This window comes from Scomber japonicus, chromosome 18 (genome assembly GCF_027409825.1).
Source record: "Scomber japonicus isolate fScoJap1 chromosome 18, fScoJap1.pri, whole genome shotgun sequence".
NCBI lineage: Eukaryota > Metazoa > Chordata > Actinopteri > Scombriformes > Scombridae > Scomber > Scomber japonicus.
The window spans coordinates 26,004,659-26,029,467 of NC_070595.1; the positions used below are offsets into that span (position 1 = coordinate 26,004,659).

At 42.0% G+C, this 24,809-nt stretch overlaps 1 protein-coding gene and 1 non-coding gene across 2 annotated transcripts in view; one reads left to right on the plus strand and one right to left on the minus strand.

Annotated features, from left to right (window-relative positions):
• Positions 1-267: 267 nt before the first annotated feature.
• LOC128379328 (myosin phosphatase Rho-interacting protein-like) overlaps positions 268-24,809 on the minus strand; it is a 34,381-nt gene continuing 9,839 nt past the window's right edge. The window contains exons 7-22 of the mRNA XM_053338944.1: positions 24,280-24,386; positions 20,575-20,700; positions 12,192-12,290; positions 10,516-10,572; positions 10,327-10,395; positions 9,631-9,720; positions 9,428-9,537; positions 8,135-8,636; positions 7,003-7,107; positions 4,692-6,887; positions 3,818-3,965; positions 2,922-3,039; positions 1,987-2,146; positions 1,066-1,167; positions 523-609; positions 268-408 (exon numbers count right to left, since the gene is read on the minus strand). Coding sequence (XP_053194919.1) covers positions 268-408; positions 523-609; positions 1,066-1,167; positions 1,987-2,146; positions 2,922-3,039; positions 3,818-3,965; positions 4,692-6,887; positions 7,003-7,107; positions 8,135-8,636; positions 9,428-9,537; positions 9,631-9,720; positions 10,327-10,395; positions 10,516-10,572; positions 12,192-12,290; positions 20,575-20,700; positions 24,280-24,386 — 4,217 coding nt within the window. The remainder of the gene's footprint in view (positions 409-522; positions 610-1,065; positions 1,168-1,986; positions 2,147-2,921; positions 3,040-3,817; positions 3,966-4,691; positions 6,888-7,002; positions 7,108-8,134; positions 8,637-9,427; positions 9,538-9,630; positions 9,721-10,326; positions 10,396-10,515; positions 10,573-12,191; positions 12,291-20,574; positions 20,701-24,279; positions 24,387-24,809) is intronic.
• Positions 22,217-22,289, plus strand: trnat-ugu (transfer RNA threonine (anticodon UGU)). The gene has a single exon. It is a non-coding gene; the product is annotated as a tRNA-Thr (tRNA).

Below are 24,809 nucleotides of genomic sequence, written 5' to 3' on the forward strand. Positions count from 1 at the left end.
CTTCACTGAAACTGAATACTTTCTTTTTATTGGTATTTATTTTCACAGTTTTTTGTTTTTAGTGTCTTTTCATATATATATACAGTTATTTCTCTTATTTTCTGATCTTTATATTTTGGCTTATTTTACTATATTTACTCATCAGTGTAACTTTTTAACTGGTGTTTCTTTTTTGTATAGTTGCCAGACAAATGTGCGACCGCTTTGTTGGAAGAAGAATAAAGAATAAAGAATAAAGAATAGAAGAAGAATAAAAAAGGTGAGGGTTCATGGTGAAGTATGTCTCAGAGCCTGATGAAGCAGCCTCAGATTCTCTCTCAGCTCGTCCATGTCTCTCTCAGCTTTGGCTCTCGTGATGCTCAGCTCGGTGTAGACGTCCTTGTACTTTTTTGTAACGTTCCTCTTGTCCTATAACACCAGAGAGAAAGAGAAATGTGTTTTATTAGTTTTCTACTGACTCATTCAGACTGTATTTATTGTATCGGAGGACTGTGTGTCTGAGTCTGTGTGTCTGTGTCTCACCTTTTGTGCCGACTGCAGTTCGTCCTTCAGTGACGTGATCTTCTGCTTCAGACACTGGACCTCGGACTCTTTCACTCTCAGCGTGATCTGAGATTAAAATCAACTTTAAATCAGCTTCATATGTTCAACCACAGTGTTTATTAACCTTCCTGTCGTCCTCCCGGGTTAAATTGACCCCGTCTGTTTTGACTGTTCCTTCTTTCCTTCCTTCCTTCCCTCCTTTCCTTCCTTCCTTTCTTCCTTCCCTCCTTCCTCCCTCCTTCCATCCATTCTTCCTTCCTTCCCACCTTAATTCCTTCCTTCTTTCCTTTCCTCCCTCCTTTCCTTCCTTTCTTCCTTCCCTCCTTCCTCCCACCTTGCCTCCTCCCATCCTTCCTCCCATCCTTCCTTCCTCCCTCCCTTCCTTCCTTCCTTCCTTCTTTTCTTCCCCCCTCCTTTCCTTCCTTGCTTTATCTTTCCACCCACACACACACACACACACACACACACACACACACACACACACACACACACACACACACACACAGACAGACAGAGACTCACCTCCATCTCGTAGGCGTCCATTCCCTGGCTGAGCGGCAGAGCGTCCTGTTTGGCTAGCGAGCACAGTCTGGTGATCTCTGCTGCGAGGTGACCGCTCAGCTCCTGAAAAACATCGAAACCAACTTATTCAGAGTTTCAGAGATATTTATGTGACACAGTTGGAAAGTTAAGATTCGGACTAACTAACCTGAATTACGACACTATGGAGGATAAAGTCACAGTTTCTGAAGGGTCCAATAAGTTCAATTTAAGACTCTTTAAGACTAGGAGGAAAGGGAGGGAGGGAGGGCGGAAGGATGGAAGGGAGGAAGGTAGGAAGCAAGGAAGGACAGAGGAAAGAAGGAAAGGAAGGAAGGATGGAAGGGAGGAAAAAGGAAGGAAAGGGGGAAGGAAGGAAGGAAGTATGGAGGAAAAAGGAAGGAAAGGGGGAAGGAAGGAAGGAAGGAAGGAAGGAAGGAAGGAAGGAAGGAAGGAAGGAAGGAAGGAAGGAAGGAAGGAGGGAGGAAAAAGGAAGGAAAGGGTGAAAGAAGGAGGGAGGAAGGATGGAAGGGAGGAAAAAGGAAGGAAAGGAGGGAAGGAAAGAAGGAGGGAGGGAGGAAGGAAGGAGGAAACAATGAAAGGAGGGAGGGAGGAAAAAGGAAGGAAAGGGGGAAAGAAGGAAAGAAGGAAGGAAGGAGGGAAGGAAAGAAGGAGGGAGGGAGGGACAGAGGCAGGGAGGGAGGGACAGAGGCAGGGAGGGAGGGACAGAGGCAGGGAGGGAGGGACGGAGGGTAAGAGGGAGGAAGGAAAGGAGGACAGAGGAAAGAAGGATGGTAGGGGAGGAAAGAAAGAGAGATGGAGGGAGAGACGAAGGAAGGACAGAAGGAAGGAAAGAAGGAAGGAAGGAAGGAACAGTGAAAACAGACGGGGGCAGCTGATCACCTGGTTCCTGGTCCTCAGGTCCTGGTTCTCCTGCTGGCACTGACACAAGGCCTTCCTCTCGGCATCCAGAGCCTGAACCAGATGAACGTTCTCCAGACACTTCAGAGAGAACTGCTGGGACAAGACCTCGAGCTCCCGCTGGTAGGAGGCCAGCTCCTCTCTACACACACACACACACACACACACACACACACAGACACACACACACACACACACACACACACACACACACACACAGACACACACACACACACACACACACAGACACACACACACACACACACACACACACACACACACACACACACACACACACACACACACACAGACACACACAGACACACACACACACACACACACACAGACACACACACACACACTTCATTAACCTTTGTGTCGTCCTCCCGGGATAAATTGACCCCGTCTGTTTTGACTGTTCCTTCTTTCCTTCCCTCCTTACTTCCGTCATTCATTCCTTCCTTTCTTCGTTCCTTTTCCCTTCCTTCCTTCCTTCCTTCCCCCTCCTTTCCTTCCTTCCTTCCTTCCTTCCTTCTTGCCTCCTCTCATCCATTCTTTCTTTCTTGTTTCCTTCCTTCCTTCCTTCCTCCCCTCCTTCCTTCCTTCCCTCCTTTCCTTCCTCCTTAATTTCCTTCCTCCTCGCCTCCTCCCCTCCTTCCTTCCTTCCCTCCTTTCCTTCCTCCCTAATTTCCTTCCTCCTCGCCTCCTCCCATCCATTCTTCCTTCCTTCCTTCCCTTCCTCCTTTCCTTTCCTCCCTTTCTTCCTTCCCTCTTTCTATCCTTCCTCCCTCCTTTCCTTCCTTTCCTCCCTCCCTCCTTTCCTTCCTTTCTTCCCCCTTCCTGACTCAAGGACAACAGGAGAGTTAAAACATGCAGTGTAGTGTTTTGTCTTGAGGTTATGTGATTAGCGGACGTACTCGTGTCGTCTGAATACATCCTCCAGGTTTGTGTCTCCTGTGATGTTCTCTGACTGACTTCTCCGCTGCACCTCTCTCTCCAGCTCCAGGCGGTGAGCGTTCTTGATGGCTTCGATTGCTACAAGAGAAGAAGAGAGTGAGATTCATGTTGGGATGATATACTGAATATCAGAAACAGCTGGTGTACCTCCTGTTGTCCTCAGGTCAAGGAAGGACAGAAGGAAGGACAGAAGGAAGGACAGGAGGAAGGACAGGAGGAAGGAAGGAAGGAAGGAAGAAAAGGAGTAAGGAGGGAGGGAAGGAGGAAAGGAGGAAAGGAGGAAGGAAGGAAAGGAGTAAGGATGAAGAGACGAAGGAATTTAGGAGAGAAGGAAGGAAGGAAGGAAGGAAGGAAGGAAGGAAGGAAGGAAGGAAGGAAGGAAGGAAAGGAGTAAGGACGAAAAGAGGAAGGAATTTAGGAGAGAAGGAAGGAAGGAAGGAAGGAAAGAAAGAAAGGAGTAATGAGGGAGGGAGAGAGGAAAGGAGGAAGCAAGGAAGGAAGGAAGGAAAGGAGTAAGGGAGGGAGGAATGGAGGAAGGATGGAAGGAGGAGAGAGCAAAGAAAGAGGGGTGGAGGGGAAGAAGGAAGGAAAAATTAAAGAAAAAGGAAGGAAGGAAGGAAGGAAAGAAGGAATAGTCAAAAGAGAGATGGGGTCCTGGAGTACGACACAAGGGTTAAAAGCAATGCAAAGGAAAAAGGAACTAAATAGAAAAACTAAACAAAAGAAAAACATTAAATATTAAAATCAGATTTGAAACCTTTTCTAGAGAAGATCAAAGCTACAGGAAACTGAATTAACCCTCTTTGTCTCACTGGGTTTTATTATTACAGAAAGATTTTTAAGAGTCTCTCCTCACCGATGGCAGTCGCAGCGCTCTCCTCCTCCAGCAGTCTGTCTCTCTCCAACAGGTGGCGCTCCACTTCCTGTTGGTGTCGGCGCTGCAGCTCCTCCACCACCTTTACATGAGAGTCCTCCATGGAGGCGAAGCCGCGTTCACACGTGGCCTAAAGGAACAAGAGAAGAAGAAATGGGTCACACATATTTAACCATCAGGGTGTTACAGTTACAGTTAAAGGGATATTACACATATATGTGTGAAAAGTTGTGTAAAGCCTTTTATAGGTCCAGAGGAAGCTGATAAATTGCCTCATGTGATGTCACTTGGGTCAGCGTCAGAAGAAGTTGAATTGTGGGTAATGTAGGCACCAGGTTTTGAGAAGGAAATAGAATATATGGACTAAAAAAAAAAGAAAAGACACTACTTCTGCACAATACTTCCTGCTGCTTCGATTTTGATCATGTCTTAAAACAGATCATCTTGAGGATGGAGTATACTCTGAAGTGTTTTGCTGCTACCTACCTTTATTATATCTACTGTCTTTATCATTGAAAAGCTATGTTGTGAATGCCTCAAGTAAAGAAACTCAAAAATACATAATGAATTTCACTGATTTGCTTATATGTTGGACTAATGTTTATTTATTTTGCTTTTTATTTCAATTGTTTCAATTTTCAATTTTCTTAATAAAAATCAAGTCAGTGTCATCTGTGCTTATTAAGACAGATAAAATACAGTTTCTTACTACAAATCCTATACACTGTGCATGATATATTGTTGCAGGAACTCTTTTTCCCCCATATTTTGGTCTAAATGGTCTTAAAATAGTTTAACAAAGACTTGAAAGAACATGTCTGCAGTCATGTTAAATCACACATTTCGCACCACCCACCTTGAGCTTCTCCAACTCCCTCTCGTGTTGCATCTGAGCCGACCTCATTTTACCATCAAACTCTTCTTTCAGCTGCTCTGCTACGACCGACAGCTGCTCCTCCAGCTCCTCCACTCTTCTTCTCAGCTCTAAAACCTGCTCGCTCTGATCCGTTTCACCTGAGATCTCCATACAGCTGAGCGTCTCCTCCTCTGGTGTTTCGGGTACGTTTTCTCCCTCCGCACTTTCATCTGCCATCTGAAGCTCAGTGTTTATGTCTTGAAGGTAAATCTCCTCCGTCTGGCAGCTCGTGTTCATCTTTTCGCTCGACGAGGAAATCTGTTGCTCCTCTAGGTTTGACAGTTTCGCTCTTAGCTCCTCGTTCTCCTCCGTCAGGTCGACGCAGTTGCTGCAGATGAGAGAGCGAGTGAGCAGTCTCTGTTTGGTTTCTTCCAGCTCTCTTTGGTATTTCGCCTGAAGCCTGCTAATGTGGCAGCAGTACAGCGCTTCGGTCGCCGCGGAGTGGATGAAATGAAACGAAGGACGCTCCGAGCCAAAGAGGAAGTCAGAAAACTTGTCGGCCATCGACTGGAGTTTGTCGCGAGCAGATGTGCTGACGGAGGAGGCGATGTAGTCCAGTAAAGAAGTTCTAATCTGTGTTATAACTCTGAAATGTTCCATCCCTCTTTCGTCTATCTTCTCGGTTTCCGTCGCCGTCACACTTGCCGTATTCCAAATAACGTCCAGACCTTTCAAAGTCTCGCCCTCACGCGTCCCCTCCGAATCTTCCACTTCTTCGTCCGTCTCAGAAAGTAAATCGTGGCCTAAAAGCAGCATTTGTTTCTCCGCTATCATATATTCTGTCACCTCGCCGAGAAGCATCTCTACGTCTTTCTCCTCACTCAGCTGGGAGGTTTTGGTTTTCACTTCCCTGAGCAACGACTCCCAAAACTCTTCCTCCCACCTCAGCTGACTGACCACCGTGGGCTTCTCCTCTTCACTTTCTGTCGATCTCTTCATCGTGTCTAAATCCAACCTGTCAATAACTCCCAGTAATCTCCCCAAAGCTTTCAACCTCATGATCATCTCCTCTATCACTTGCTGGATCCTTTCCTCAGCACACACAGATCCGTTCCTCTCGCCTTCTTTCAACTTCTTCTCCATCTCTAAATCTTCACTCAGCTTCCAGATGTCAGCTTCGGTCTCCGTCGCTTTCTCGCAGTAAACTTTCTCCGCTTCCTTCAGCTCACAGTTCTGCTCCTGGAGCTTCTTGCAGGTCGACTGAGATTGGTCGAGCTGCCTCTCCAGCTCCAACAGTTTAGCCTCGGTAGCTTCGAAACACCTCAGCAGGTATCCCTCCGCTTTCTTGGCGCAGTCGCTTTCCTCCTGTCCCGCTTCGTCTGTTTCTGTCGGGACGCCGAGCTGCAGCAGCGCCTCCGTGTCCCTCAGGTTTTCCTCCAGGGAGGTGATCAACGTCTGGGCCTCCTGGAGCTGCTGTTCTCTCATACTCAGCTCCCTCTCCAGATCTTGTACTCGAGTTTGTTCCAGTTGCTCCACTTCAGGCAGGTGATGGGGCTCAGTGTACCTGCTGCTGAGCTCCACTTTCAGCCTCTCTATCTCCCGGTCCGCCTCCGTCAGCTGGTTTAACATCTCCTGGTTTCGCTGGTTGAGAGCCTCGTTCTGACCCGTGAGCAGCTCCACTTCCTGGGAGAGCCTCCTCAGTATGGCCTGGTCTGGAGGTATGTGCTGCTCCACACAGCAGCTCAGCGAGGCGTCGTCTCTCTCCGTGGGACTCTCCAAAATAAGCGAACTTGAACTCTCTGAGCTCGGAAACAGCTGACAGTCCTCTTTGTGTTGCTGATTCTGCTCGTTGGTTATTACATCATCTAAATTCAATCCCACGGTCTGTTTGTCACTCTCTGATAATAAGTCTGTGCCGTCTGACGCAGGTGATAGTAAAGGTGTGGCTACCCCCTCAGGACAGTCACGAAGAAGATCTCCAAGCTCCTGGAAATTTCCCTCTGTGTCATGCAGCCAGATGCTGGGTGTATGTTGAGGTGCAGGACTGAGCTGCTCCTGTCTGATAACGTCCTGCTGCTCTAAGAGCTCTCTAGTCTGTCTGTTTGCATCATTCAGACTCTGTGTGTGGTTGTTTAATGGTTTTTTATTCGTGTCCAGCAGGAAAAAATCTGCTTCAGAACTTGGCGAGGATTCAAGCTTTAGGAAAGACATCAGAGACAAGAGGAAAAAAAGGAGAATTAGCCAACAAATGTTCAAATGAATCACAGAAGGATTGTTACATAACGAGACAAGAAGCTCAATTAAAAATTACCGATTTGCAGACTTGCTGCTGATAATGTCCTGCGGTGCTCAGCTGAGCTTCCAGCTCCAGTTTGCGACGCTCCGAATCTTCTAGCTGCGCCTTCAGATCGTCAACCTTCAAAAAAAAAAAACACACACAGACAGACGATAAAAAGGTTGAAATAACTGCAGTTTTGGCCACTTGGGGCTCCATCGCAAATAACACACAACAGAAAAAACATTATTATCTTATAAAGTTGTTACTGTTTATGTGACAACAGCTGCTTATTCACACCAACATCAGATATGGAGGAACATAAACTGTAATTAAGACTTTTAAACATGAACTAAATAAGCATGAACTCATAAACTTCTTCTTATAGAGGTCTGATGGATCTAAGTACAGTATTCATTCTCATTTTAGATGTTTTAGTCTCTACCAGCTCCTGGGAAGATTTATTTAACTCTATTAGATGTTCCACTTTCTTTACCAGCTGGTTGCAGACTGTCTGTTGATTGGTGCAGAGCTGGTAGATTACAGTGGGATTATTTAAGATGAAGTTCACTGAGTTTAATGAGAATTTAACTAAAGAATAAATTTGCTTTCAAACTAACTAAAAGAAGCTCAAGAGATCAGCAGAATTGGTAAAGTATTCTCTTTCAGTTCATTAGAGTTTTTTTGTTAAATCCCAAATTCAATCTGTTTGCTCAGTTCTTACAGAATGAATTTAATTAGTTTTGTTCCTACTTAAAATGTTTTTCTTTAAGACAAAAAGATCATCTGAAAAATGCAAAAAACTGCTAATTTTAACTTAAAGGAGAGCGCGAATCAAACTATACAGATGTGCAATTTATTTTCTACTTTAAACTCAAAACATGTGAATTCCGCTGTTAGTGGTCTCTCAATCAAAATAATAGCAAAGGAGGAGGGAGCAAAGAAAAAGGGGAGGGAGGGAAGAACTAGACAAGAAAACTAGTCAATTCCTTCAAAATAAAACCAAACTAAAACTAGTCAATTCCTTCAAAATAAAACCAAACTAAAACTACTAAATCCCTTGTTGAACTCACTAAAACCGAACTGAAATAAAAAAACAAACTGAAAAACTAAATAAAAAAACACAAACTAAAGAAAATTTCAAAACTATAATAACTTTGGTACACACCCCCTTCCTGTAGCTGTCCAGCAGCTTCTCCATCACCGACGTGTCTTTAGCTTCATTATACAGCGGGACGCTCTTATCCAGTCTGAAGACGGTCTTCTCCACCTGCATCCAGCACTCTTCCATCTCCTCCTCCATCCTCTGTTGTGATTTTGGACTCAGCGCTCTGCCGTCATCTCCAACCGCCTCCCATCCCAGAGGGAAACCCAGCATGCTCTCATACCTCTTCCTCCTCTCCTCCCTCCTCTTCCTCCTCTCCAGGTCGCTCTGCTCCAGCGAGCACAGAGCTTTACTCTTCTGAGGATCTGAGTCCGGCGTCGGTTTCCTCTGAGGCCGAAACTCCGCCCAGTCAAAGGTTTTGTAGCGTCCTTCCCGTCGTCGCTCCATCACACTCTTGGGTTTGGTGAGTGAGTCTCGGTCTGAGAGGATTTCAAGGGAGGACGAGTCCTGAGTCACGTCTGGTTTTGGGAGAGCTTCAGGTGGGGGACCGTGGAGGCCTGGTAGACTGTACGCAGAACAGAAGAGGATAGAAATGATCACAATGCACTGCTGGAAGTATTAGATGAATAACTGATTAACAGAAAAATAATCTACAACAATTATGATAATCTTTCAGTCATTTAATCATTTTTTAAGAAAAGGCTAAACTCATCCTGATCTCAAAATGTAAAGTTTTGCTGCTTTTGTCTGTTATTGTATCATTGTAAATTAAATATCTTTGTCTTCTAATAACTCAATTATTAAAAGTATGACTATTATTAACTTTTATAGACTAATTAAAAAAATAAATAAATAAAATGATAAAATAATGATAATCAATATCAATATCAATATCTATAAACCCTCTATCTATAAATTCAATAATTATTTAGGTAGAAGAAGAGCGAATGTATATTTATGATCATTTTTACAGTGTGATAAATAATTAAAGAACCCAACTTTTAACGTTTAACTTTTTTTAAATGTTTCTAACTTTGATCTCTTATTTGTTTTAATGTTTTTTTTCATGCATGCTGTTGAGTTTTATTTGCTGTACTACTTGTCTGATTTTATTGCTTCAAATGTAAAGCATGTTGAGCTGCATTTTAGGTATGAAAGGTGCTACATAAATAAAGTTATTATTATACAGTACATATGATACATATAGGGTCTTGACTGCCTTAAAAATGAGTCAATTTCTTGGATATTTTTTTATGTTGTCTTTTATACTTAGACTAATATCTAAAACTGAATTACCGGTACCACCCCTGTTATAACTGGATTAAGATTTTAGTAATAATAGTATTTTAAATTTACCTGGCAACATCAGGAGCGTTTGCCGGATGTACGTTTTTCATCAGAGCCTGAATCCAGTTCTTGCGAATCCCTGCAGTCATGGCCGACAGCGTGTAGACACGTTTTGGGGTCTGAAACATACAAACATTTAATTTAACTTCTTATTAATGCAGGAAATATAAATGTGACTGTTTCTTGTATGAACTGTTGATGTGAACTCTTACATGGATCTGAAAGCCGTAGTTTCTCTGCACTTGGTACTCAGATACGTTATAACACTTAGTTAGATCGATTTCTCCTTCCAGATCTGAAGCCTGGGAGGAAAAAGAAGAAGACGATGACGTATTAAAGTGATGAATGAAACACAAATAATCCTTTTTAACTCTCCTGTTGTCCTCAGATCAAGGAAGGACTGAAGGAAGGAAGGAAGGAAGGAAGGAAGGAAGGAAGGAAGGAAGGAAGGAAGGAAAGGAGTAAGGAAGGAGGGAGGAAAGGAGGAAGGAAGGAAAGGAGTAAGGATGAAAAGAGGAAGGAATTTAGGAGAAAAGGAAGGAAGGAAGGAAGAAAGGAAAGGAGTAAGGAGGGAGGGAGGGAGGAAAGGAGGAAGGAAGGAAGGAAGGAAGAAAGGAAAGGAGTAAGGAGGGAGGGAGGGAGGAATTTAGGAGAGAAGGAAGGACGGAAGGAAGGAAGGAAGGAAGGAAAGAAGGAAAGGAGTAAGGAGGGAGGGAGGAAGGAAAGGAGGAAGTTATGGAAGGAGGAGGGAGCAAAGAAAGAAGGGAGGAGGGGAAGAAGGAAGGAAAAATTAAAGAAAGAAGGAAGAAGGAAAGAAAGAAAGAACAGTCAAAAGAGAGATGGGGTCAATTTGACCCGGGAGGACGACAGGAAGGTTAACTCTATAAAACAAATCATTTTAAAAATACCTCCTCAGCTATCGAGTCCTTGTAGTATCTCAGACTGTCAGTCGAAAGCACAAACCAATACTTCCTCCACTAGAGGGAAGCAAAACACATTTAAAAGGTTCAGTATATAAGAGGTTGTCCAGAAACAGGAACTAATGTAAAATTTAAGAAAATCACAACTTTAATTAAGGATTTTCAAAATAAAATCACCTTGTCATTTTCATCCAATTTGACCATCCAGCCCTTTTTGAAGTTTAATAAATCCGGCTGTAAAGAAGATAAAAGGGAGAACATGTTTGCCTTTAACAGTTTAATCAGACTCATGAGCACTAAATGAAGCATGCATGATGTGTAATGCTATTATAAATACTTAGACTTCAAAGGTAACATTCATTTCACAGGTTAAGTTTCTACTTACTAGCACAATATCATACGAAGGGTGGTTAGGGTTAAAGGGTTCAAAGTGCTTTACAGAACCTTAGAAAAGTAGAAAGGGCCGACTATACAAAGAATTTGACTGGAAGGTCAAAACTAGGTTCTTCAGGACACCACTAATAACTTTTTTTTTTTTTTTTTTTTAAGTATATTTTTGGGGCTTTTTGCCTTTAATGTACAGGTAAGTAGAGAGAGACAGGAAACGGGAGGCAGAGAGGGGGGGCAATGACACGCAGGATAGGACCGCTCGGTACGGGATTCGCCTGCAGAGCGGACTGTAGCCTCAACACATGTGGCGGGTGCTCTTCCCACTGAGCTAAACTCCGCCACACCACTAATAACTTTTGTTTCCAAGAACAATCCCAGCAACAAATGCTGGAGGAACTGTGGTATGGTCGGCAACCATACTCATATATTTTGGGAAAAATGTCAAAGAAGAACTGGAAAAAATCTTGACAGTGGACCTTCCTATGGACTCCTGATCACCTGAACAATGTTATATATTACATATTTTGTTTTATGATTGCAAGAAAAATTATTACTATCAATTGGATGAAGCCTGACCCTCCCCCCCCCATGATCACTCAGTGGTTACAGAAAGTAAAACATGTCTACATGATGGAATATATGACTGTCCACTTACAGCTAAAAGTACCTGTTTTTACGAGAAGGTGGACCCCAGTTACTGACTATCTGGCTTAGGACTCTTATACACTTATACTCTATTCATTTACTACTATTATTATTTTTTTATTATCTATAATATACGTTTTTTTGGAGTACAGAACTAGATAAGATATGTGCTATACTCTTTACAGTGCTATCTCTGTGTGACAGATGAGACCCAAGATGTTTTCTTCTTTTTTTTGTATTCCTTTGTGATATTAATTGCCTGTTAATGTGCATTTAAGGCAATAAAAAGGTTCTAAAAAAAAAGAAAAGTAGAAAAGAAGTATAAATAAAGACAGATCTGTAGTCCTACTGTTTTTATTATAGACTATTTTGCTTTTTAATTTAACAAAATAAGCCCAAACTTGCAAATACAGCAGTACTTGTATTCACTTTAACACTTTTTTGTATGCTTATTAGTATATTTTTCTTTATAAATGCTGTTTTGTGCTCCTCAAGGGACCAAAAACGATGAAAAACTTTACAAGAGTTAAAGGTAAATGCATTTAACTTAAATCAAATAAGAAGGAAACAAGACAGAATCTGATCAGCTTCAAAACTCAGCCATCAAAGCTTGGTCTGAAATATTGAGATTATCTGGTCACATGAGGTGTAAGGAGCTGTACGGCCTTTAGGGGCTGCAAGAGGGGCTTTAATTTAGAGCCTAAAGGTATAATATTGCTTAATGCAGCTTTTCAGATTAAAAAAACAATATGTATTTTTGTTGCTTTATTGGTCAAGAAAGTAAAAGTAATACATCCTGAATCTGTTTAGTGACGTACTGTCATGACGGTGTCTGACGTCCTGCGGTCCAGCGACTTGGCTCTTCGTTGAGGGGGGGGTGCAGTGAGCTGGGTGATGTCGCCACATGACTGGAGTTTCTGGTGAAGGCAAAAAAAAACAAAAAACAGAGAAGATTATAATAACAGCTCCTTTCATCACCACTTCTGCAGTTTGCTTTTTATCAGGAGCTATCAGGGCTTTCATTTCACTCATGCAAAGACGTGACGTGTTTTCTCAATCAGGATAGTGGCAGCCTGCATTCCTTCAACCGGAGTAACCGATAGTCTGGATCCTTGGCAGAGATGTCAGCTGTAAGGATTAGGCCTGCTGTAGAGCCACACCACGGGGAGCCAAACAGGCTTTTCTACACTGCCTGTTAAACTCTTACTCACATCGCCAGTGAACTGCACACGGATGACTGCATTTGGCCATGGAATGCATGAAAAGGTTTTAGAGGCTACATAATCCTTGATACTTCTTGTTGGCTTTTTTGTGGGTATTTTTTACGTTTTTTGAAATGATGCATCAAGTCCAGAAAAAAAAAAAAAACCCTCGGAGAGATTCCTGCATGCTTGTTATTATCTGGTTTCATGCTGGCTAATAGAACTGCTTTAACAGCACGTATCAAGAGTCTCTTTCAAGTCTGGATTACATAGCTCTAAATGAGACAAAAGTGCGTTTTTTCTGTTTACTTGAGCCGCTGCTATTCAAAAGATTCATTCTTCCCGGTTATATAACCACTTTAATGGAAAAAAATGACCACTTTAACCGTTACAGAGCATTCTTTGTATTTTTTTAGGCATTTACATTGAAAACTATCCAAGGACACAACACACGGAGGAACACTGTGCTCTGGCTGCTGTGTGAACTTCTCCTCTTTGGACGGACCACAGCAGCAGAGCCAGTCCTGCACACGCTAATGTTTGACTGTCACTGAGTCACTGAGTCACTGACTGACTGACGGACAGACGGACGGAGTGATGAAGTTACTCCATTGGTCGATTGAACTCGGAAGAACGCGATCAGTGATAGTGGAGATTGTGAGTCAGGAGCTGTTGTAAATCCCTAGATAGGATTGTTAATATGTCATTTTATTAAGTTTTAATATCTTTTAAGATGAATAAGACTCCCAATATGTAGTCAGTTTTTCCAAATAATGTCTATTTTGGATATTTGCTCCAATGCTGGTCATTCGTCATCTCTTTTTTTGGTGTTTTTTTTTTGTATATTTTTCTCATAGAACAAAATATCTTTGTTTTTCTTTCATTTCTGACTCTTTGTTTGTACTGTGTTACATTCCATGAAAACTTTTTGTGTCGTGTAAACTCAAAATTTGGCTTCAATCAAAGCCAAAGCTCGGCACGCTTCCTGGGGGCTCGGTCCGCCACTTCCTGTATCTGTCGTTTGAAATTCGAAGCCCCTCGAGCCAAATATGAGGTTTTGATCTAGTCTTGTTTCTTCCCAAACAACCGCTGAAGAGAGGGAGAGGGAGAGAGAGAGAGAGAGAGAGAGAGAGAGAGAGAGAGAGAGAGAGAGAGAGAGAGAGAGACACACACAGAAAGAGAGAGAGAGAGAGAGAGACACACACACAGAAAGAGAGAGAGAGAGAGAGGGAGAGAGAGAGAGAGAGAGAGACACACACACAGAAAGAGAGAGAGAGAGAGAGGGAGAGAGAGAGAGAGAGAGAGAGAGACAGAGACAGAGACAGAGAGAGAGAGAGAGTCTGTCCTCTGTTTTGTGAAGAAGCCTCATCTCTCAGAAGCTGGTGGGATGAAGGGCGGGATGGGGGGGGGGGGGGGGGGGGGGGGGGAGGAGGAAGAGAGGAAGAAGCTGCCATGGGAATCTCAGCTCAGGGGTTTGAATGGACTCCGGACAAGGCCCCTCTTTTGACCTTCTCCTGGCTACCAAAACAAACGCACCCAAAGACACATAAATCATCGCACGGGATGAAATGTTCTGCTGGTGCATTTAAAAAAAAAAAAAAAAGAAAAGACAAATCCTCTGGAATGAGCCTGTGTGTTTAATCAAAGCTTAACAGCTGCCACATTGATGACCATCTGTGTTGCACTGTCAGAATAAATGTACTGTGATCGTACACTATAGTTTCCTACATTGGCTTTGGTTGCTGGAGGTTCGAGGGGGAGGGAGGGGGGGTTTGGGGAGGGGGGTGGGATGTTTGACAAAGGTGGCTCAGAAAAAAGTTTATTGTTAAAAAGGGCCTGTCTTGAATGAAGCTAACAAACTAAAGCAGATTTAAAATGGGCTTAACGGAGGGAGCCAACTCGCGAGCAGAATGAGTCACGCCTGGAAACACGAACCTGTGACAACAAGCTCAGATCACTTCAATTCATAGTGGAAGAAAACAAGACATGAAAAGACAAAAACTGCGATGTTTGCGGCCACAGAGCACAACACATTAGAGCAGACGTTCCCAAATGTTCTTTCCTCAGGGTCTAAACCCCCCCCTCCGATAAAGATCAGGACACGATACACATTGACTAACTTAACACCCTCTCTGTATTTCCATCCATCTATTAGGCCTGTCAGTGGGTTGAAACTCACAACCTTCTTGACAGTACTAACCACTACAGCTCTTTTACAACAAGAACACTTAAAGTCTGTGTAAAGTAAGAATAAATGTGTTCTGAGTTTGACATACCACAGAAAAGTGTGTTGTTAACCACCCTGCCAAATTTGAATGATTAAAAAAATCGCCAAATATATGAAATTAGGTTTCAAAGTTGTGTAAAAATCAGCCTCTTTCTCTGCTCCCAAATGCTGTGGGAGTGCCCGCCGAGTTTGCTGAAACCCCGCCCCCTACCAAGTGTCACCTGTCAATCAAAGTCACCACCTCTACCAGAAACATGGACGCTACGTCTGAGAGCTTTCTGCTTTCAGCTTTCTACCTCGGCGGCTAGCTCGGCAGCTAACTCGGCGGCTAGCTCAGCAGCTAACTCGGCGGCTAGCTCAGCAGCTAACTCGGCGGCTAGTTCAGCTAACTGGCGAACTGTAGACTGTAGTAGTAGTAGTAGTAGTAGTGACCCGCCCACTAAATCCTGACCACAGAAATCTTGAAACACAGTTTGTGAAGCCTAGCTCCACAATTCAAATCTAAATGGTTGAAATGCTTCTTACACCTTTTTTAGAAATACATTTACGACCTATTTAATGTGTTTAGAAGAAAATGTCTGAATTCACTTTACACGGTCTTTAAATATGTCAACTCTTGAGACTCTTGAGACTGTGTTTTCTTGCTTAATGGAGGCTTACGAAGCACTTTTAAGCACATTACCGCCCCCTTCTGGACTGGAGAGTTGAACAGCATTATTCTATTAATTCCTGTGTTTTCTAAAAATCTGAAAAAACCTCTGTAAGCCCACATCACCTGAACTCCTCTGCAACATTTCTCTACTACTTTGTGTCACATGACTCCTCTCGGGTGTAATTGTTGATATCTAGGACAGTTTAATAATACATGCTCCACTGTTTCGCTGTCGTTCACAATGTTCACATCTACCTGCAGCAAGTTTATTCATTATGTTTAATGGACTGTTCACGTCGTCGTCCTCCTTTCTCCTTTCTATTGCTTCCCCTCCATTACCCACACTCTTCTATGAATGCTGTTGTTGTATGTATGAGCACTTATTTCCTCTATCTCACTTCTTTTCCAGCAACTTCTTTTCCATTTCTGATTTGATTATTCTCATGGTCTTGTTATTTTACGACCATGCTTATTTCTCCTTTTGCATATTTATCTACCAGCTCATTTCCATCCACGCCCCATATGTGCAGAAATCCACGTGAATCTAATTTCTGTTTGCCCTCTCTACTCTGAATATTGTTTGAGCTATGTTAAGTACCATGTCTTGCTTTGCATGCATGACTGCTTGTGTTTAATACTTGTTTGCACAACTGGAATCAGAACCTATCAAGTCTTTGATTGGTTTGACTTTCTCTTTGCAGCTCGGAGCTATAATGGTTGGTCGCCGTGGTAACCGCCTGTTTTTCGACTGTGCCAGTGATCAAACCAAACAGCCAATTAAAAGGTCGAGGTCGAGACAAATCAAACAAACAAGATTCTCACCTCCAAAGTTTCAAGTTTTCTACCTGACAAGCGAGTGTTGAGCGGTTGCAGGTACGTGGAGAGTTTGTAACATGCGGCCCGATGCTTGTTGGAGCCAAATTTGGACAACGAGGTAGAAAAGGTCCCTCAAGAAGACGATTTTCTGCTCTTAGATACTGCTATGTTTGCTTTTCATCACATCCACGCCCAATGTTTTTCTATGTGTGGGTTTTGAGACTTACGAAACACCATAAAGACTAATTAAACTTTTGGCAGCGTGTTGTAGACCAACTCATTTTGTGGCAGCGCCTCACTAAAAATCATGTCATTGCAGGTTCAAGATCAGTGTATCGTAGTATCAGATTGGTTCCCAGCCAAGTAATTTATTTCATAGCCTGAAAATATAGTAATTAGCATTTTATCAAAGTTAAAGGTCTCTATTGGGTGGACTTTTAACAGCTTCCACATGGTACGAATACTGTTTAATTACCTTTCATTTGATTCATTTCTATACAGCCAACAAGTTAAGAGTTGTTTAACTCATCTAAATTTTTAGTTTTGTGTATTTTATTTTGTAATTTAAAACCTCATAATATAGTGACTGGAATAAAAATAAAGATACTTTGGACTGAAAATTGTTTTAAATACATAATAATTGCAGCCAGTAAATAAAATGATTAACTTTCAGACCTTTCAGGGAAGAACTTAATGGCTTAAACACAGTTTCTGGTTGCAACTCCAGGTTAGTCATGAAGGAAAAGGTGACGTACTGTAGGTGACATTTATTTAAACGTCCTTCATGAATGGCTTAATTAGTAATCTGGTTTTATGTAACATCATCATCCCTCTGAACTGTTCTTGCTTCATGTTTTTGTTTTGTTGCTGTCGAGCAGAAACAGACGCTAAGCTTTAGTCACCTTGTTAATCACTAGGCTTTAGCCGGACAACACACAAAGTGACTATCATTCACAAACAGATGTGCACTTGGAAAGGTGCTGCAGACGGAGGCGCTACTTTTTTCTTCTTCTCCTGGTTTTTTTTTAGGGCTTCCTCATAGCCGATCGAGCTCAGTGAATATGTGCTAACAGGCCGTCACGTGATTGTGCAGGTTGGGTTTTTGAAATTCCTGTAGAGAGTCCTTCAAGAGGCACGGCTCCCAACATTTACGCTGTGTCTTGTTCGAGTTGAGATGAGTCCCTGGAAAAAAGTCCGTAAGAAGGAATGCAGCTTCCCAGATTACAACACACACACACACATAACGAGAGGCAAACTAAAAAAAGCCTCGGGGGCATCAAAACCAGTTCTGTTCACAAACAAAATGCAGTACTTGGATGAATCACTGCCTTGCTCCCACCTGCTGACACATGAACCCACTTACACACACACACACACTCACACACACACACACACACACACACACGCCAGAAGACACACATGCCTTGACACGGCAAACATCTCATGCCAAAATCTCATCCCCTGATTTTCAGCGCTTTAAAAAACACGGGACTGAAAGTGAACTGTGAGGCTTCTTGAATGAATCAGGATCCGAAAGGGTCTCAGTGAGGAATGTAAGAGGAGTCCAGACTTCCACAGAGCGGGATCAGGTCTAGAGCTTCGTCATTGAAGTGACGTCTTTCTTGGCGTAACACCTGGTTGTGTGAATCATGTTCAAACCAGTTGAGCCCACAGCCAAGCCCAGTACAGGTTGGATGCAGCTGGATACAGTTACTGGTTTTAATCATGATTCATGACTAGCTCATGTTGGGATTAATCAGCATTACACGTTTATGATTATTGCTATCATATGGTAGAAAAGAAGGCAGTGAAATCTATATTTAAATGCAGTTTTCCACCTAGAATAAAACTCTCCTTGGGCTGAAACAGTCTGACAGCTATCTCTTAAATGTGAGTGGTTTAAAATAAGTTTTTAAGACTTTTCAGCTTCTGAATGATTACCTCACATCATAACTCTTCCTAAAAGTTTTTACATTGCTTTCAAATCTGCTTCACCTTCGTTTTTAACTTCAAGGTCTCTCTGGATATATGTTCTTATTTATTCATGCATGTGTCTGTATGAGCTACTGGATACCTGCATTCCCCCTATTGGGATTAATAAAATATCTATCTATCTATCTATCTATCTATCTATCTATCTATCTATTAAAGTATCTATCTATCTATCTATCTATCTATCTATCTATTAAAGTATCTATCTATATATCTATTAAAGTATCTATCTATCTATCTATCTATCTATCTATCTATCTATCTATCTATCTATCTATCTATCTATTAAAGTATCTATCTATCTATTAAAGTATCTATCTATCTATTAAAGTATCTATCTATCTATCTATCTATCTATCTATCTATCTATCTATTAAAGTATCTATCTATCTATTAAAGTATCTATCTATCTATCTATCTATCTATCTATCTATCTATTAAAGTATCTATCTATCTATTAAAGTATCTATCTATCTATCTATCTATCTATCTATTAAAGTATCTATCTATCTATTAAAGTATCTATCTATCTATTAAAGTATCCATCTATCTATTAAAGTATCTATCTATCTATCTATCTATCTATTAAAGTATCTATCTATCTATCTATCTATCTATTAAAGTATCTATCTATCTATCTATCTATCTATTAAAGTATCTATCTATCTATTAAAGTATCTATCTATCTATTAAAGTATCTATCTATCTATTAAAGTATCTATCCATCTATCTATCTATTAAAGTATCTATCTATCTATTAAAGTATCTATCCATCTATCTATCTATTAAAGTATCTATCTATCTATCTATCTATCTATCTATCTATCTATCTATCTATCTATCTATCTTCAGGAAGGCTCATTTTTCATGCCTTTGTACATATTTAATTTCTGGATCTCAAATCTCCTGCAAATCAAAGGAGATGTACTGTATGATACTTTTTGGGATTTCCTGTCAGTTATACACAGTTATAATGTTGGATGTTTGTGTTAAACATGCTAAGCCCCGAGGCTAGCTTGTTTCCAGATGCTTTTTGCTTCGTTATCTTTACTGTACATACCTCAGACTAGTATCAATCTTCTCATCTAACTCTTCTAAAGAAAGGGAATGAGTGTTTATTTTAGCATGTACTAGCTGATCTATTATATCAACACCTAAAGGAGTCACATACTCTAAGTGTTGTTTTTCAAGGTGAACAACAGAAATTATGTAACATGTTGTTTTAGTGGGTTTAAAGTTGAGCAACTATGCTGTTACACAAAACATGCACCCTGGCTTTAGAGGTATTCAGGGAACATCGAGCTGGGAGGAGGTTTTAGTGGAAGACCCAGAGCACTACTGGAGAGATTATAAAGTCTTTATGGGTTGGAAACACCTCGGGATCCCCACAGGAACAGTTAAGGGACTCCCAGTGACTAAACCACAGGGTGTCTGCACATTTCTTAAGGACACGTTTAATGACTTTTAAGACCTTTTTAAAACCTCTTTAAGTAAAAAATAATACAGTTGAGGCTTCTTGTGTTAAAACTGCTCAGCAACCAGTGGTGGAGTAAATATTTTGATCCTTTTCTCCTGTAAATATACTAATGTCACTTCAGTAATGGTCTGCATTACCACATGTGACTGTTGTACTCATATATATTATATATTATGAGACATATGATAATGAAAAAGTAGGATTTTATTGCTGTAGTGGGTCGAAATGGAGCTCATTTTGAGGTGATTTATAGACGACTGTACTATTTTCATTGAATACTGATTTTTTTTTACTTTAATTAACCCTCCTGTTGTCCTCGTGTCAAGGAAGGAAGGGAGGAAGGAGGGAGGAAGGAGGGATGGAAGAAGGAAGGAAGGAAAGATAGATGGAAGGGAGGAAGAAGGAAGGAGGGAGGGAGGGAGGGAGGGAGGGAGGAAGGAAGGAAGGAAGGAAGGAAGGAAGGAGGAGGAAACAAAAGAAGGAAGGAAGGAAGGAAGGAAAGACAGAAGGAGGGAGGAAGGACAGAATGAAGGGAGGAAAGAATGAACAGTCCAAACAGACGAGGAAAGGAGGAAAAAGGAAGGAAGGAAGGAAGGAAGGACAAGAGGGAGGGAGGGAGGAAGGGAAGGAGGAAGAAGGAGGGAGGGAATTATATATAAATACAAATATAATTACACTTAAGTCAAATTTGATGCCTTAACTTTTACAATTCCAGCCATTTTAAGACATTTTTAGACCTTTAATATCTAAATTTAAGACATTTTACGACTTTTGAAGGATCGGCAGGGACCCTGAACTAGCCTGCGTAGTGTTTAAGGTCTACCGGTTCAGTTACCTCTCGCTTGTTGGTACGAGCTTCACTCCTGCCCTTCCTGGAAGCAGCTGTTCCCTCTTCCTGCTGCTCTTTCTTGGTGGCCTCCAAACTCAGCAGCCTTTCAGTCGAGCTGCAAAGCATGAACAACTAATTAGTGAAAAAAAAAAAAAAAAAAGAATTCACCTGTTGGGGGAAAAAAACACTGTATGTGTGTGGCTTCTCCGAGCCTGCTCACACACACACACACACACACACACACACACACACACACACACACACACACACACACACACACACACACACACACACACACACACACACACACACACACACACACACACACACACACACACACACACACAGGTGGGCTATGACATCATTTCGACCAGCATAACATTGAGGATGACAGCTTGATAATGGGACTCCAATCTGCACCTGTGCCGAGAGGACGCTCAATAAAGCCCAGATCCTTCTCCGCTAATGTTGCTGTTGAGAGATTAAATAAGAGCTGACATCCTTCGCACCGGTGTCGGAGGTGTTTTGTGTGGAAGGAGAGCAGAGCAGATATTACACAGGCCTGATACCCCGAGGTAACCCGATATATAATGTATGTATACACAGACTGTCGAAGGATGAAAAGCAGTTAAAAGTCGGGGTTAGAAGCAGTGGACATCTGTTAGGAGTATCGCTATGTGAGTTTTTGATGATTTCATGCAAACATTCTTGTATTTATATGCTTTTAATTAAATGGGGAAATTTTAAAAACGTGCTTATTTGTTGTTGGCTGTTTGTATGGAGTTGGTTTTTTTGACTGCAGTTTTTCATTATATTTCACAAAAGCTACAATCTTACAAAAAAACACAAAATGCCTAATCTCTAGTTTCCTCCAGTTTTTGGTTTGTCCATTCTGGGCTACTGTAGAAACATGGAGGTGCAACATGGTGGCCTCCGTGGAAGAGGACCCGCTCTCTATGTAGATATAAAGGGTTCATTTTCAGGTGATTATACACTAATTAAATGCTTTGAAGTGGCCTCCTGCAGTAAACCTACCGCGCTGATGGAAAGTAAGAGAGCTACTGGACTTTTGAACGGCTTGTTTAACTTTAAAACACTTCCAGACGCTTCAGTTGACAAGTCAAAAGTAAAATGCAACCTGTGTCAAACGGAGTTTAACTACCACCGGAGTACGTCAAGTTTGAGTTAGCACCTCCATGCTAAACACCCAGGTGCAGCCAAGTGAGCCTCAGCTCCACCAAAGGACCATTTTGGAGTGTGGGAGTCGCAGCAGAGCTATGATTGATTCCCAGTTAAGACACTCTGGTAAGAAATGCTTTACATTATGCGCTTAAAACTGCCTTGAAATGTAAAATAACAGGATTTTAAACATGCAATTCAAAACGCGATTAATCGCGATTTACTATGGAAATTCTGCGATTAATCTCAATTAAAAATATCGTTAGACTGTCCTAATCTATATTTCACAAACAGTTTACGAGAACATTTAAAGAGTGTCTTAAGTCGAACCGGTTAGTGCTACATTACAAAGCTCAGGGACACTCCTGTACAACTGATATAGTCAACACCCGTGATTGTCGAAGGTGTAGTCATTAAACAATTGTCTGCTGTCATTAAACAACTGTCTGCTGGAATCACACACAACGAAGGCTCCATAGCTCAGTGGTTAGAGCACTGGTCTTGTAAACCAGGGGTCGCGAGTTCAATTCTCGCTGGGGCCTAGCTATTGCTGTTTTTTAGTTCCAAAAGTTCACATTTTAGTTGTTTTTAAAAGGTATTTTTAAGGAACTACTTTTTACTGATTAAAGGCACTCAGAGTTCTTTCACAAGAGGTAGTTAGTATGATTGATACCATTTTGTTTCAAGAGTTTGATTGATCATAATTAGGGCTGTCAGCGCTGACGCGTTAATCGCGATTATATTAATGCAATCCATAACGCGTTTTTTTTTTTTAAATCGCATTTTAATGTTGCAAGCCTTTTTGTCCCTTCTACTCCCCCGTAGACGGCTCCTCTAGCTGTAGCGCTATGCTTTGAAGTGGCCTCCTGCAGTAAACCTACCGCGCTGATGGAAAGTAAGAGAGCTACTGGACTTTTGAACGGCTTGTTTAACTTTAAAACACTTCCAGACGGTTCAGTTGACAAGTCAAAAGTAGAATGCAACCTGTGTCAAACGGAGTTTAACTACCACGGGAGTACGTGGAGTTTGAGTTAGCACCTCCACGCTAAACACCCAGGTGCAGCCAAGCGAGCCTCAGCTCCACCAAAGGACCATTTTGGAGTGTGGGAGTCGCAGCAGAGCCGTGATTGATTCCCAGTTAAGACACTCTGGTAAGAAATGCTTTACATTATGGGCTTAAAACTGCCTTCAAATGTAAAATAACAGGATTTCAAATATGCAATTCAAAACGCGATTAATCGCGATTAACTATGGAAATTCTGCGATTAAAAAAATTAATCGTTGGCAGCCCTAGAAATCACACACACAAATTCAAATTAATATGATGTAACTGTGTCAAATTTAGCCCAATAGGCAATTTTCAGCTGCATTTCTATTGCGGGTTTGTGTTATAAACAAAAAGAAACAGAACAAGATAAACAACAAGCAGACAAATCAAAGCATGCATGAGACCTTATTTTTGAAACATTGGTTTCTGAGGACTTAATATAGTCTGTAATAGTCTTTATATAGTTTGTAAACACATAAAACATACCACGTTGAACCCTCTCTTTTCTGCACTGCAATGGAAAAATCAGGTCAATGTTTGTTTCTACTACGATACTCTGTAATCTTTGTTGCTTTATAAATTGACTTATAGTACATTTTTATTAAGATTTAGTAATTTTAGATCCATATATATATAAGTAGCTTCTGTCACTTCTTCCTGGGAGCAAGATGCTTTATTGCCCCCTCTGCCTCTGGTGGTAAGGGGGGCAGACAACCCCTGTGCCCTGAAACTGAGCTTTAAGCCAGGCAGGCAGACAGTCAGCATTAAGGTCCTGAGAAACAATGCCGCAGATATCTAATTACACCAGCGTTTAGGAATTTCTGGCCTTATTTGGCAGGGGGGGGGGGGGGTAGTGGTGGTGGTGGAGGAGGGTGGTAGGGAGAGGGGGGTGGGGGGGGTAAGCAATTTGTGTTTTTGTTTCCCAAAAAGGCAACGAGTGAAGAACCACGATGTATTCCCCTCATCGTCATGTGACCAGTTTACATGCTGCTGCTGCTACTCCTGCTCCTGCTGTTGCTGTTGCTGTTGGGGCACAAACTGGGAGGGTTGCTGTATGCTAAATTTAAAAAATGCAGCAGCCAGGCAGCCAGATCTCTAATGGAGGGGTAGAGCCTTTGATCTGGTGTGTAGCGGGTGTGCAATGGCTTTATATGGGGGGGGTGGGAGGGGAGGGGCTGGGGGGGGGCAGCAGAGAGAGGCATTGGATGTCCCTTTGTACTAATTGCTTGCACATTTACCCCCCTCTTCCTCTGCCAAGCCAGTTTATATGGCTGTTAAGAGTTACCAACAGATTACATGCAAAACATATATCCTAATAATAAAAAGTTGAACTCCAGATCAGATTATCTTTAAAAATTGGCCCGGCTAATTCTCCTTCTCCTCCTTCTCTTGATTCATGTCTAACCTTCTGTCGTGGCTCTGGTTCTCGTTATTTGCTGATATTTGGATGTTGTTTGGCTCCAGCTCAGCCAGCTGCTTGTTACTGCCAGCGTCCGTGCTTCCATTGATCTGACTTGGCTACTGAAACCCCCGGGACCATCCAAGTTCAGAGAGTCCCTGGAGAGCTGGCGCAGGTGGGTGGATGTGTTGCCTGGATATAGATAGAAACAAAAAAAAAAAAAAAAAGGTTTGTTTGAGACACACTGAGGGCGGAAAATCTGACCCTGTAACAACAGCTCGGAGTGAGTCTCAAGAAGATGTTTTTATTTTTATTTTGCCGCATAACTCCGACTCTCTCAGACTGGATGGAATCATTTCTTTAAGCTTCCTGTCGTCCTCCCGGGTCAAACTGACCCCGTCTGTTTGGACTGTTCATTCTTTCCTCCCTTCCTTCCTACCTTCTGTCCTTCCTCCCTCCTTCTATTTCTTTCCTTCCTTCCTTCCTTCCCTCCTTCCTCTCTTTCCTTCCTTCCTTCCTTCCTTCCTTCCTTCCTTCCCTCCTCCCTCTTTTCCTTTCTCCCTCCCTCCTTCTTTCTTTCCTCCGCTCTTCCTTCCTTCTTTCCTTCCTTTCCTC